The 14579-nt window shown below is 37.5% G+C and overlaps 1 protein-coding gene across 9 annotated transcripts in view; it reads left to right on the forward strand.

Annotated features, from left to right (window-relative positions):
* cacna1ab (calcium channel, voltage-dependent, P/Q type, alpha 1A subunit, b) overlaps positions 1–14579 on the forward strand; it is a 108528-nt gene that overhangs the window by 75836 nt on the left and 18113 nt on the right. For 7 of the 9 annotated variants that reach the window (XM_077524920.1, XM_077524921.1, XM_077524927.1 and 4 more), the window contains 3 exons: positions 7810–7915; positions 9170–9277; positions 12024–12127. In XM_077524920.1, the coding sequence (XP_077381046.1) occupies positions 7810–7915; positions 9170–9277; positions 12024–12127 (318 nt within the window). The remainder of the gene's footprint in view (positions 1–7809; positions 7916–9169; positions 9278–12023; positions 12128–14579) is intronic. The other 2 variants (XM_077524922.1, XM_077524923.1) reach the window with 1 other exon arrangement.

The raw sequence follows: 14579 nt of genomic DNA on the forward strand, positions 1-14579 counted from the left end.
CTGTGGTTGTGGTGGTGGTGCGCGCCGTCCTCTGTTGGCGTGGTGCGATCGGAGGGCGCCGGTCGCAGCTTCTGTGGTTGCAGTGACGTGACGGTGGACTCCTTGGATATTTTTTTTTTTAGTTTTTTTATGGAGCCACAGACATGACATGGAGGGGAAACATTTACATTGTGGGCAGAATAGATGTCACATGTGCATAAAATGCTAATATGCGGCCACAAAATGATAAACCGTGGCCACGAAAATGCTAATATTAACTCATTCACTCGCAACCATTCTCGCTGACAGTCTATTGGGTTTTATTGCTATAAAAAACAAACATGGAACCTACCAAAAGAAAGATTAGAGTCTCGTCTTTCGTCAGGAATAAAAAGAATGTTGGTATCTGTTTCCGTTTTGCAGCAGTTAGCATTAGAATATAGCTAAGTTTCCTGGTGAAAATGTTGAAAAGAATGGTGAAAAGAGCTTGTTGCAACATGGCCCTGGCTGATCTCTTATACTCTCCTGCCACCTGCTGTTTTTTTTGTTGTTTTTTTTTTGTAGGAACGACCATTTCTTTAAACCATCTTTTCATGTCAGAAGCTTAATCAAAGCTCGCTCTACCATTAAAAAAATATATACTAAAAAACAAACAAAAAACCCCCATTAAAAACAAAAAACAAAAAAGTATTAAAAAACATATTTTTACGTTTTTGGGTTAGAATGAGTTAATTTATGCCGATGAATGAGGTATAATGTATGCACAAAATACAAATGAGTCATATTAATATCTCGGAAGTCTGCCAGAAAATGCAATGAAATTTGTGGTATTGATTCAAAAATAAAAATAAATAAATAAAATTGGGGGGGGCTAAAAATTTCAACACAACAAATCATTAAAATTTTAAATTTGGCAATTCGACAAAATATTTTAAGTGTTGCTGTTGTGTAAATTGTCTTTCCCGCATTTCAAGAGAAGAATTTAAAGATTGCAGGTTTATTATTTTTTAGATAATTTTAGATTATTATTATTATTATTATTATTATTATTTTAATTAATTTGTAAGTTTATTATCATTCCTATCAACAACTTGCAAATGTTACTACCGATGTCCTCCAACGCTAAAAAAAAAAAAAAAAAAAAAATGTGCACTCCATTTTCTTACCCTGCTGTCCAGGAATTGATATTACTAATAATTGATTAATAATTTTGTGTTCATATTAAAACTGCTTCCTGGCCACATATTAGCATTTCATGCGCACGTTCTTCCAAATTTGTGCCCCCAATTGAATTCTTTCCTTCCCCGTGTCATGTCTGAGGCTCCGTACTATATATATGATTTTTTTTATTTAACATTTGTATTTGATTTTTTTTTAAGTGTCACCCGCCAGCCCTGCCGTCAGGCCGCAGGAGCGAGGGAACAGAGAAGGGGAGCTTTTTTGCCTGTCCATCTGCAACCCGCACGGACGCACACGTACACGCACGCACGCACGCACGCACACGCGCACAACATGGCGCGCGATTGGTTGACGAGCCACGTTTGCAAGTTTCCACACGCCGACGACACTCGACTCGATGCTGACGATGCGGGTACAGAAGGAGCGGCAAAGGGCCCCCGGCTTCGGCCCTCTGGCTCTCTGGTTCCTGTGGATGGCGCGAACACGCACGCACGCACGCACACGCACACGCACACAGACAAGGAAATGAGGCGTTCTGGTTTTGGTTGTTTTCTTGTTTTGAGCAAACTTGAGGGAGGTTGAGAGTGAGTTTGTACCTCGGACCACCAGCGTGTCCATTTGGCCTCCTTTCGTCAGAATCTTTCCGACACTCGCTGTTTTTGTCTTGTTTATTCATACACCTTTTTTCTTTTTTTTATCTGTGGCATCCAGATTCTACTATATAATAATAGACAATACAGACTACTACAAGTATTTTTTGTACTATTTTTATACATACGATATATGCTACTATTCTATGGAGGACCAAAACTGCCCAAATTAAAAAATAAAAAAATAAAAAAATAAATTAATTAACTCTTTTACTGCCACACGTTATGAAAAAAAAAAAAAAAAGAAATCCAACCCCTGCACAGTGCCATTTCGCTGATTACATTTCATTGTAATTCCATACACCAGCAGCCCATTGAAAAGAGACACAATGCTGCCATCTGCTGGCCATAGTTAGGTGGTGTTTTTGATTCCACAACCCATTGACCGGGCAGCGCTGCATTTAGACGTTGCTCCGTCCATTGACGAAAAAATAAAAAAACAAAACAAAACGCAGATGACGTCATTTCACGTTTATGGCAGCATACGTCGTGATTTTACTAATCGTTATTAAACGTTTTTGGCAGTCAAAGAGTTAATAAAAGTGAAAATATAAATGGATGTAAAAAAAATAATTGAAAAATTATGTGTAAAAAAATATATATAAATGGAAATAAAAACATTAACTATATTCCATTAATAAAGTAAAAATAAACACAAAAATAAAAAACGAGACTCAAATAATATTAATAATAATAATAATAATAATACATGTGGAAATAAATACAAGAATAAATGTATACAAACAATTACATATCAATCAATAAATAAAAAAAATAAATAAATGAATAAAAATGAAAATAAAATGGATATAAAAAATAATTCAAAAATGAAATGCATATAAATATATATATATATTCCATAAATAAAAGTAAAAAATAAAATCAATAAAAAATGAGACTCAAAAAATAAAAACTCATGTGGAAATAAATACAAGAATAAATGTATAAATAGAACTAGACTAAGTGCAATTTCTGGACAAATTGCATGGGAATGCTGAAATCTGAAGGCTAATAGGCGAATGCTAAGATTTGAATGCATGTGGAATGCTTATGAAGTAAATTGAGTGATAAATTATGAAAATATGACCTCCTGGTTGCTGGACAATGCACTTTACCAACTGTGCCACCGAGCAGTATCAGGTACGATGATGATAAGTTATATATATGGAAGTGGGCTTGGAAAGTGATACTTAGACAAAGTTCAATGTCTGTCACATTGAACATGAATGGGGAAAAGTTGATATTAAACATTAAATTGTGCAAATACTGTAAGTAATGTGGAATCGGACGATACATACCCATTTGGCTAAAATTAAGGCCTTAATATGATGTACAGATTGATTAAAAATGTCAATATAATAGATATGTAAACATTGTTGTACATGCTTTAATTTACATACGCTGGGCAAATGAGTCTATAATACAATTTCGCTATAATTTATGATTTAAAAAAATATATATATATATTTATATTTGAGGGGACTGGTAATTTACAATGAACAAAATGGGTTTATGTTCCAAATCGCAATTGCTCTGAATAGGAAAGGGAAAATGTAGTGTTCCTGTCATGTCCAACATAAAACATGAATGCCACCTAGTAGCAGAAAAATTACCTCAAAGGGTGTGCAAACTTGTGGAATCTGGGTGACTTTCGTTTTTTTTCATCCCACATCCCTTTTGTTGTTGTTTTATGACCCCCTCCACTCGTTCACTTTCTGTCCTGTCCTCATAATTATCTCTCCTTTCCCCCATCCGTCCGTCCGCCCTTTTCCACTCTTTCCTGTCGGCCGTGGACAGCGTTCGGGTTCCGTGGGTAGATTTTTTTAATTTTTTTTTTTCGGGGCTTTGACGGTTCTGGCTGCGGTTCTGAGAGTTTCATCAGACTTGTCAGAAAGCCTCGGCTGGATTTTCCAGTTTGACTTCAGTGTCGTTAAGTCTTGTCTTGTTCTGTCCTTTTTTTTTTTTTTTTTTTTTTTTAAGTCCTCCACTCTTTTCACACACACACACACACACACACGCACACTTTCTTTCTCTCCTTTCCGTGTTGTCACAATACTCTTCGTCATCTTCATCCTCCGTCCCCTTTTTTTTTTTTCTATGTCCCCTCCTTCCTCTTGCCCTGCAGCGCCACCACTTGACAACGAATTGTATTTGCTTACTGACTTTATTTTTGCAGTATTACCTTTTAAAAAAAAAATAAAAAATCTAATTTCTTTAATTATTTTTTTTTTAAACAATTTGCTGGTAAAAGTATTTAAATAAATTATTGAAAATTAGTGCTTTTTCTTTACAAAAATATAACTGCTTTCTCCAAAAAAAAAGCAACATTATTCTTTTATTGTTGCACTTTTTTTTTTTTTTAAATGATGTAATATATATGTAATATTTTATTTTAATTTTTTTTTTTTTTTCCAGAAATGAATATGTCTTTGTTTTTTTTTTAAAAAAAATGCAATTATTATCTTTGGAAATACATACCGCAATTGGCTAGCAACCGCCCACTGCTCGAAGCCAGCTGGGATGGGCTCCAGCACCCCCTGCAACCTTTGTGAGGAATAAGCGGTCACGAAAATGGATGGATGGAAAATGCATATTATAATCAAATGTAATTAATGTTCACAATTTTTATTGTTATACCTACAATAGAAAAATATATGTGATAGAATACAATTAATTTCTAAATTTAACTTCGAAAAATACTTTTTTATCATAATATTACAGTTTTTCGATATTACAATTTTTTTGAATTTTCCAACAAAAAATACTTTTGGATAAAAATGTATTTTTATTATTGTTATTTTTTCCAGATTTCTTTTAAAGAAAAAAGAAAAAAAAACAATTTTCTTGGAAAAATGTCAATTTATTAAATCTTGAATTTTATATCTAGAATAGAAACACATGTGAGATAAAATTCATCTAATTTTTGAATCTCAAAAAATACTTTCGTTTACGACCTGAATCTATTTCTCATAATATGGCTTATTATATTGGGAAAATATTTAAAAAAAATATATATATATTTTGTTGTAGTTCCTGCTAATACAAAATATGAAAAATACAACTTTTGCTCTAGAAGACAAAAATTTATTCTCCCTACTTTTAGCTTTAATTATTGCTGGGGGGGTTTTCTAAAAAAATTCAGCTTATATTTTTCTTGTGAAAGTCCCACATTGCTCTCACAATGTTGTGATTCACGAGCAAAAAAAAATCTAGAAAAAGATTGGCCAATCTAGATCAAATGTGCCTTTATTTTTCATCTATAATAATTAATAATAATTATTATTTTTTTCCTAGAAAACTCCATCAATTTCTACAAAACAAAACTGTATTCCTCAGTTCTTCAATCTTGAATAAAGCACTTAAGTCCCGTGAAGTTCAAACTATTCTCGTAGCGTTTTTATTTATTTTCTTTTATCTCCCCTTCGTCCTGTGTTAACGGTTGCCATGACGATTCACGACCGGATCCTTGGGATGGCGAAAAAATCGAAAAGCACAAAGAACATCCAATCATGTCTATAATTTTCTCGTTTTTTTTTTTTTTTCGTCTTCTTTAGGATGTAACACAACACTAATAATGCTTTTTATTTTTCAAACTTCTGACACCCCCTCCCCTATTTTTTTTATTTATTTATTTTTTATATTTTTTTTAAGACACTGCACCCGTCTGGCATTGAGAGAGATCTTGACTGAACCAAAATTGGACACACACAAAAAAAATCAATCAATAAATCAATCAATCAAACAGAATAGGATCAATCATGTTTTGGTTGCGGATACTCTCTTTGCGCGGATGCACGGCTGCTTGTTCGAATGGGGGGGTCAGCGATTCGAAGGGACTTTTTTTGCATGCTGTGTGTCGGGTGGTCCACCAGGGGGTGTTGTTGCATGCGTGCTTGATGTTGGCCGATGCCCCGCCGCCCGCCCGCCCGCCCGCCCGCCCGCCTGGTGCATGCCCACAAAAAAAAGCAAACCGTCATCGTGCTTGCCCAACGCTCATGTTCGGAGGTAAACCCGATGGACGCCCGCCCCCTCCATCGGATTTACCTGAGATATGCAGGGAACCTCCTGACTGGTAGGGGGAGCTCTATAGAACATACCAGAGTTACTTTAAAAAAAAAAAAAAACGAAAAGAAAAAGAAAAAAACGCTGTCTCCTGAAGAAAAGCACCAGTGATACCGTTTTGTTTTTTATTTATTTATTTTTTTTGTTGGACCCCAATTAAGCTTCAACTTAATTGAAGTCTGTGGCAGATGATTGTGTGTAATTGTACTTTTTTTTGTTCCATATATTGTAATCGTACTCTGTTGGTGTGGCACAGCATCGATGTGTGAATGTGCCAGCGCATTCACACATTTAGGGAACATGGGCACAGGTTGGGTCGGAGGCCATTTTGGGTCCTCCGATTGCTCCTCCTGGTGGTTCCGGGCTCCGGCGGTCGCTTAGCAAAAAAACAAAAGCCTACCCTCCCCACTACCCCCCCCCTCCTTGGAAAAATATGTCTTTATTCTCATATTTTGTGGCTTTATCGCAACCAAAAAAAAAAAATCTCAAAAACAATCTAGAAAGGGTTTTTTTTCCACACAAGAACTATTCTCATAAAAGACAACTTATTTAAAAAAATCTGAAAAATCTTTTTTTTTTTTTAAAAAAATATGCTACTTATAAATCTTGAAATTGTTCTGTGAAAATGAAAGTAATATGACTTATCAAAAGAATACAGCATTGCTCTCCTATTGAAATAAAAAATAATAATAAAAAAAAAATATAAAAAACTGCGATTCTCAACAAAAAATCCGGTATTGTTCTGATAAAATACAACTTTTTCAATTTTAATCTAAAAAATATATAACTATAATTATTATTATTATATTGTGAATTCTTATCAAGAAATATGATGTTATTCTCATGCTGTTATTCTAGAAACAAAATATTACTTCGTTATTCGTAAAACTGTGACTTACCTGAATCAATACTAAAAAAAAGATATTTTCATTTTATCCACAAAAAAAAATACAGCTTCATTTTAAAATGGACTTTTTCTCCAAAAAAATAAAAAAAACTCAACTTCAGTTTTGTCATATATTTTCCGATCTCGAAAAGTAAAGCTTTATTCTTGGGATATAATATGTTGTTGAGGGAAAAAAAATCAAAATTACTTTTATTTGCAAAATATAAAAAAAAAAAAAAAAAAGGCAAATATTAAGAAAACGTATTTCAATTTTCCAAGAAGAAGAAAATCCAACTTTCAGCATCTGTAAAACTTGAAAAAAAACAAAAAACAGCTCCGTTCTCGTAATATTATGAATTATGAATCTTGAATAGTACTGCTTCATTCCGCTGAAAAAATAGGGCAGGGAGCAATTTCATTATTGTAATATCTTGAAAATTGTTTTTATTCTCATGCTCCAATAATCTAATACATTTTTATTTACGACTTCATTATTGTAATATTATGACTTCTTTATCTAGAAATTACATAGATTTTTTTTTTAAAGTAGCTAAAAGTTACTAAAGTAACTTTAATCTTGTAACGTTTTATCTTGAAATAGTTCAGCTTCATTCTGACTGTTTTTTTTTTCTTTCGAGCAAAAACTTCATTTCCATAGCAACGATTCTTATCTGGAAGCTTTTATTTTCGTGATCTACTTTTCATTTTTACGACGTTATTTGCGTAATGTGGTGACCTCAAGCAAACAAACCAACCTTATTTTGGGGGGGGGGGAAAAATGTTTTTTCCCAGTGCAGCGCTGTGGTGTCTCTTGTTGAGTTTCACTGGCGCATCAGGAGACGCGAGCGGCTCACATTTGCCGGCGCATCCACCAATGACATCGAAGCAGATTCCAAACCAAAATTGGCAGTTACGTCATAATCCGACACCCTGATTGGCTAGTGTCTATGGAGCTCTCGCACCCCCCACCTCCCCCGTCCCTCCGCGGAGGTTCGGGCACGGCGAGGACGCGTTTGCATTCTGACGCTCTCCGTGCCGACTGGCTCTCCGCAGAGGCTGCTGCGCATGGACCTGCCCGTGGCCGACGACAACACGGTGCACTTCAACTCCACCCTCATGGCGCTCATCCGGACGGCGCTGGACATCAAGATCGCCAAGGGTACGAGCTCAACGGCAATCGGTCCCGCCGACGGTCGTTTGGTTGGACGGCTCGAAACAGGCTGGATTTACACGCCGTTGTTACATTCCAAATTTGTTTGATCTAGAAAAGAAAATGACGATAAAATACTTTTTCATAATATTACTACTTTTTCTATTTTTTCCCTCTCTGCATTATTACTTTGTGACATGATTCTAATACCTGCGATTGGCTGGCAACCAATTCAGGGTGTACCCCACCTACTGCCAAGAGTTAGCTGGGATAGGCTCCAGCACCCCCTCCCCTTGTGAGGAGCAAGCGGTTCAGGAAATGGATGGATTATTCTAATACCATGACTTTTTGTCTCAAAAAATACATTTTGATTCCCATTACGTCACGACCTTTTTCTAGAAAAAAAAGTATTTTAAAAATATACTTGAGTCATAAATTAAATAAATTAATATTTTGTATGGAATTTTTCTTGAAAATGTGTGACTTTATTCTTATAATGTTGTGACTTTGCCTAAAACAAAAAAAACAAACAAGCAATTGTAATTTTGTAAAATCGCAGCTTTTATTGAGAAAAATAATCCAACTTCTTTCTCAAAAGAGAAAAAAACAAATATTTGTTCCCATATTACTGCAACTTCTGACTGGGAAAAAATATTCAAGACTTAATTTCTGGAATGATTTGACTTTCTGTTTACTTTCCTTTTTTTCCTGGGAATATCATTTATACACATATATATATATATATATATATATATATGTAAAAGAAAGTATGACTGTTCTCAAAAACAAATCTCATGTCCGTTTACTTTGAAAAAAATACAACTTCATAATATAAGTACTTTTTCCTCAAACGTGGTCATTCTCATAATATGACATATATAATCTTGACAATACCATTTATATAAATATTGTGGAGAAAAAAAAAACTTTGTATCTAGAAAAAAATTATCTCGAAGAAATATCTCGGGAAAAAATTTGGTTCCCGCCCTTTCGAAAATATACCGTACAACTTCACTTTTTTTTGTATAGAATATTAAACACGAGTATATTCATATACCTGAGTAGACAAAAAAAAAGTGACGTTGTACGGTCTATTTTTGAAAGGGCGGGATCCAAATTTTCGTCGTGTAAATCCAGCCTATGAAAGCTAATATCGTTAGTTGTTCTGTGTGAATGGTCCACCATGTGATGCCCCCATTTTGCTTTCTATACTTCTATTCCCTTAAAAACAAACTTGACTGTACAAATACATGACTGTCTCAGGCGGTGCAGACAAGCAGCAAATGGATGCCGAGCTCCGTAAGGAGATGATGGCCATTTGGCCGAACCTGTCGCAGAAGACGTTGGACCTGCTGGTCACCCCTCACAAGGGTAAGTAAGTTGCAGCAGAACCATCGGCTCGGGATTTGGAGGTAGTATTTGTATGTCCGATCATCCAACTCACCAAGAGGACAGCTTCTACCAGTCAGTCACTGCTTTGCACCCCCTGATCAGGCTCTTATAGTTTATAAAAAAAACACAATACGACACATTCACTCTCCTTTTTTTGGATTCATAGTTCATCATGACCAAGAATCCACAATGACCCACCAAGCAGAAGATTTTCTGACCTCGCGGGAAAGAAAATAAGCCCCACAAAGAAAAGTCACAAGAATTCCTGTCCAAAAATTGAACCTGAATCAAACATTTTGTTTTGAAGAAGCCAGTTCAGGCAAATTCCAGGACTTCGACTTTGACATGAGAGTTCGTCCGAATGAGCTTCGATCGGAAGCAGGTTTTCTCGACACGCGCGGTCCGATATTGCCAAAGCTTTGTTTGACGACGCCGTCTAATGTGGTGCGAACCATGGCGTCAAAGTTTGAGTCTTTAGTACTCTGTGCTATCTCCAGGAAGTTAAGAACAAAATATCAAACCTTGACACCGATTTCACCAATCAACACGAAATCACATCACATCCGTCTTAACAGGAAACATGGAAAAGTCCCAATAACCAATGCTGAAATTGAACGAAGGTTTGCTCGTACATTGACCAACTCTTTCTCGTACTTGTTTACACATACTCTCACAATAAAGCACACGTTTTGAATTCCATCCTGCCATCAGGGGGTGCCAACTATAGAAGATCCTCTATAGGAGTCTTTTCACTACAGGAAGAACTGAGCAGCCGAAAATTGATCTCCAGCTATTGGATAGGAAAGGATAAGCATGAATGATGGACGAGGAAACGGAGAACCGCCATGCATGTTTGGAATAGGCCCTTTTTGATGAATTAATGCATGGAAGGTGTAAACGTAAGAAAATATGTGATCTTATCACATATTGCTTTGGTGCTGCAGGTTTCGTAGCCACGCCGCTGTTAGAGACCACAAAACAAAGCTCAATGTTTTTCTGATTGCAGCTGTTGTAATTGTGTCATCGTTTGTCATCAAACTCTGGCTTGGATCCATGTCTTGAGTTTTTCGAAAAAATTGAGCTCCTGACCCCAAGGTGTCTGTTGTGTGACGGTGAGGTGGCTACGTTGTCCTTCATGCTACCATTAAATGCAGTTGAAGCATGAATGAGTTCGGAAGTCACAAAATAATTCCAATATTGTTCGTAATAGCCCACAGCAGAATCTGCCTGTGAAAAGACCAAAGGCTTTCTTGACAAGTGTACTGTGTTGTTTAAATGTATCTGGATGTTGCGGACCAGAAGGTGAGGTCACTTCTGTTTCTCTTGATGAGCCTCTGAGACGACACAACCCCATAAACCTCTAGTCTAAACTTCTCAGACTTTAATTTAGAGAATAAGTAAGTAGTTTGGATTCCAACATCTAGTCGAGTGCTGTATTCTAACAGTTCCTGATCCTAACCCTTAACACTAAACCCAAATCCTAACTCCAGCCACTAAACCCCTAATTAATACCATAACTCTATGACCCCAACTATAAATCTGATAACCCAAACCCCATGACATCCTCTAAACCAGGAGTGCCCAAGTCCGGTCCTCAAAAGCCCCTATCCAGCCTGTTTTTCATTTTTCCTCTCATGATTCATGATCAGGGTCATTATCAGGCTTCTCTGGAGCTTGCTGAGGAGTTGATCAGTGGATTCAGCTGTGTTGGAGGAGAGAGACATGGAAAGCAGACTGGATAGGGGTTCTCGAGAACAGGACTTGGGCACCTCTGCTCTAACCCTTAATGTCCCAACCATTATCCCAACTTTGACCATAAACCAAATCCCCAGCTCTCAGCATAACTTGAAACCCCTACACTTTAACTCTTACCATAACCCTTAAATTGTAACCCTACCATTAACCCTAATTTAGGATTGCTCCTAACCTCAACCGGTCACCTCTGTAGACCTTCAGTACAGTCCCCGGACTGCTTACCTGGGGTGTGATGGTTCAGCTTTGGCTTTGAATCTCAAGGGAGTCGGTCCTCTAGAGGTCCCAAACTTTCGACCCCCGTAACTTGGTCCCGTTTATCAGGGATGGTGGGTTGGGGTCGGTCCTGGGTTCCCACTCCCACCCTCAGATAAAATTTGTAATCCGGATTCCCACCATGGAATTTGGAACCAAAAATTGGAAGTCAGAATTCCACCCCTCCCCCATAGACTGGAATGGAATGGAATGAACTGCAATTTCAAAAGCGCTTTTTAGTCCTCCATGCTCTCCTCACCACCAAAGTCCGGCTCCAAAATTTTGACATCAAGTCCCATTCAACCTCAATGGCGGAATCTTTGCCCAAACTCTAGCATCCTAATCCTAACCCTAACCCAACTGCCCTAACCTTAACCTCAACTCCCAACCCCCAAACACTCTAAAGCTCTAACCCATACCGGTATACCCTAGGCAATATTGTCCTGAAGGCAAGGCATTCTACCTCCTTTTTTTGTGGGCCATAAAAAAAAAAACGAGAGATAAATAATGCATACCAAACCTGGAACCGCATATATTTGGTGTAAAGTCCAACTTGATGATGAAACAGAATTGTCCTCGCTCTCTGGTGCAACATTTGTGTGAACTTGTGTTTCCGATGTGTCTCGTACCCCCCACTCCCATTCCCCCATCCCCCCCACGGCGTAGGGTCCCATCTCGCTCGGGTCTAATCTTCCAGGGTAACTTGTCATTTTCTCAGCAGCCACAGACTTGACGGTGGGCAAAATCTACGCCGCCATGATGATCATGGAATACTACCGGCAGAGCAAGACCAAAAAGCTGCAGGCCATGCGGGAGGAACAGGTAGAGCGGATCCTAAAGATAGTTCCTCATCTGGCGGCGTGTTTTCCAGGGCGAGCCCCTGGACAGAGTTCTTCTGTGTTTTTACTCTAAAGTATCAATGAAATGTTGATTTCCTTTTAAGGAGCTCTTGCTACATCGTCCAGCATCGTGTTCCTAAACTTTGGCCGGCATGCTAATTGCACAAGCTTTGGACCCTTAGCTGATAGCTGTTAGCGATGGGGTTGGGACTCTCAAACTAAGGCATGATACGGTGTCATGGAGACATTTTGCATATAGTATCGCAATGCAGCTTCTGTTTCTCTTGAGGATCCACTTGGGATACCCTAACCCTAAATGCTAATCCTAACCTGATTCATCACCCAAACTCCGAACTCCTAAACCTAATTCTTCTGTTTCTGTGGATGTTTCACATTGAATACAACCCCAACGCTAACCTTTACCCTTATGTGTCTGGGGATGTACCTCACTGTGAATACCCAAACTCCAACCATAACGGAAACTCCCTCATGCTAACCCGAGCCCAAATCCTTTAACCCTAAAACCTCTCAACCTTAAATCCTCTGATATAAAGACGGTACATCCAATTACCGATTCACAACTAAGTGATTCAAGTGAAGTCAGAAAGATTCTTGGCCAAATATTGGTACTAGAATGTTTTTTAAACATAAGTTTAAGGAATTGAACTATGGTTAGAGTTGAGATTCGGATTATGGCGTTGGGATTGTATTGATCAGGTTAGGACTGCGTTGCGGGATTCAGAATTATGTTGTCCAAATTTATCATCAAATACAACCATGATATTGATATTTGATGCGTCTCTATCGATATCATATCATACCAGAAAACAAAATATTGCAGTTTTTGTCCCACCCTCAGTTATCAAGCTACCGCGTGGTTCCCAACCGTGTTCTTTTGATGAAATGACCTTTTTCTTTTGTTTGTTTGTTTGCTGATAAATTCTGAACTTTGATGATAAGAAACGGCCGCCTCCCATATAAGTCACGGGGAATGCCGTCCAGTTTGCACTCGCTTTCAAATTCTGCTCTGTCATATGAAATTGCTGCAAGGGGCGTAATGGTACATGTGTTTTGATTTTCGTTATGGAAAGATCTCACACAAGGAGCATAGTGCATATTACCACGATATTGTCTGACTAACTCCGAGAACTACCAGTTTGCTGGTGGGACATACCGTTACGCCCCTTGCATTTATCAACCAATACGGTCCTTGTCGGTCCACTGCACAGTCTCTTGGTATGCTCCAGAATGCAACCATTCCATTGGACCGAATGGACAACAACACTCGTCTCGTCTCGCCATGTTTGTGCTCGTCCAGCCTCGCTTTTCGTCTTTGATTTTCTGCTGTGTCCTTGTTGTTCTTCTTCTTCTGTTGTCTCTTGTCCATGTTGTCTCTCTGACGTCTGCTTTTGTCCCCCACTCCCCCAGGATGAGGTGGGACCTCCTTATTTGGTCAGTCCAGCTCAACGGTCGCTCGGTTGTGTGCGTCCTGTGAAATTGTTTGAGCGTTCCCTGTCTGTCTGTCTTTTTTGGTGGGATGTTGAGTGGTCGCCCTTATTCCATTCAGCCATTTCCTTTCCTGGCAACGGGGTCTGACTTAAACAGCCTGTGGCAATCATTTTCTGTCTGTTTCTCTGTATTTGTATGTGAGGTGAGTAGTTCCAAAGCTCCTGTCCCATTGGCCCAACTTTAAGGCTCATCTGTGCTCCAACTACGTACGTCCGAGAAAGCACCACTGAATCTAAATTTTTCCCTACATATGAAGATGTTATTAATCTGGTTCATTGATTATTGATTTCAACCAAGGGTGAACAAAGACTTAAAGAGTTTCCAGTAAAGATTCGGGTTATAAACAAGGGTTATAATTTCAAGTCATAAAGCCATGGTTTGGTTTTCAAACAGTGTTTGGCATTGAAATTTACGGTTTCAAGCTTGCGTGAGAGCAGGGGTCTGCAACATTTTTTTTTCTTTCTTTTTTCTTTTTTTTTTTTTTTAGATAAAATATTCTTTAAATTAATTACCAGTAATGATTATTTTGTATACAAACATTATTAATCTAATCCAAAAGTTACATTGTCAGAAAAAATAGATAAAAAGTAGATGAAAAAGGTTTTAATATTACCTAAAAATGTCCAAAAAGTGACCATAAAATGTCCAAAAAGGAAGAGAAAAGCAGAAAATGTCCATTAAATTGCCAAATATGTCAGAGAATTGAATTTAAAAAAAAAAAAAAAGCAGAATTTTTTTTTTTTAAAAAGTAGACAGAAAATGTCTCAAAACAAAGGCAAAATTACCATAATGTCTTTGTAATTTCCAAAAATGTCAGCAAATTGATTTTTGAAGTAAAGAAAAAAAAATGTTCAAAAAGCAACTACAACATATCTAAAATCAAAAGAAGAAATTCTGAAAATTTAAGTCAAGTCAAGAAAACTACC

Source organism: Festucalex cinctus, chromosome 6, assembly GCF_051991245.1.
Source record: "Festucalex cinctus isolate MCC-2025b chromosome 6, RoL_Fcin_1.0, whole genome shotgun sequence".
NCBI classification, from domain to species: Eukaryota; Metazoa; Chordata; class Actinopteri; order Syngnathiformes; family Syngnathidae; genus Festucalex; species Festucalex cinctus.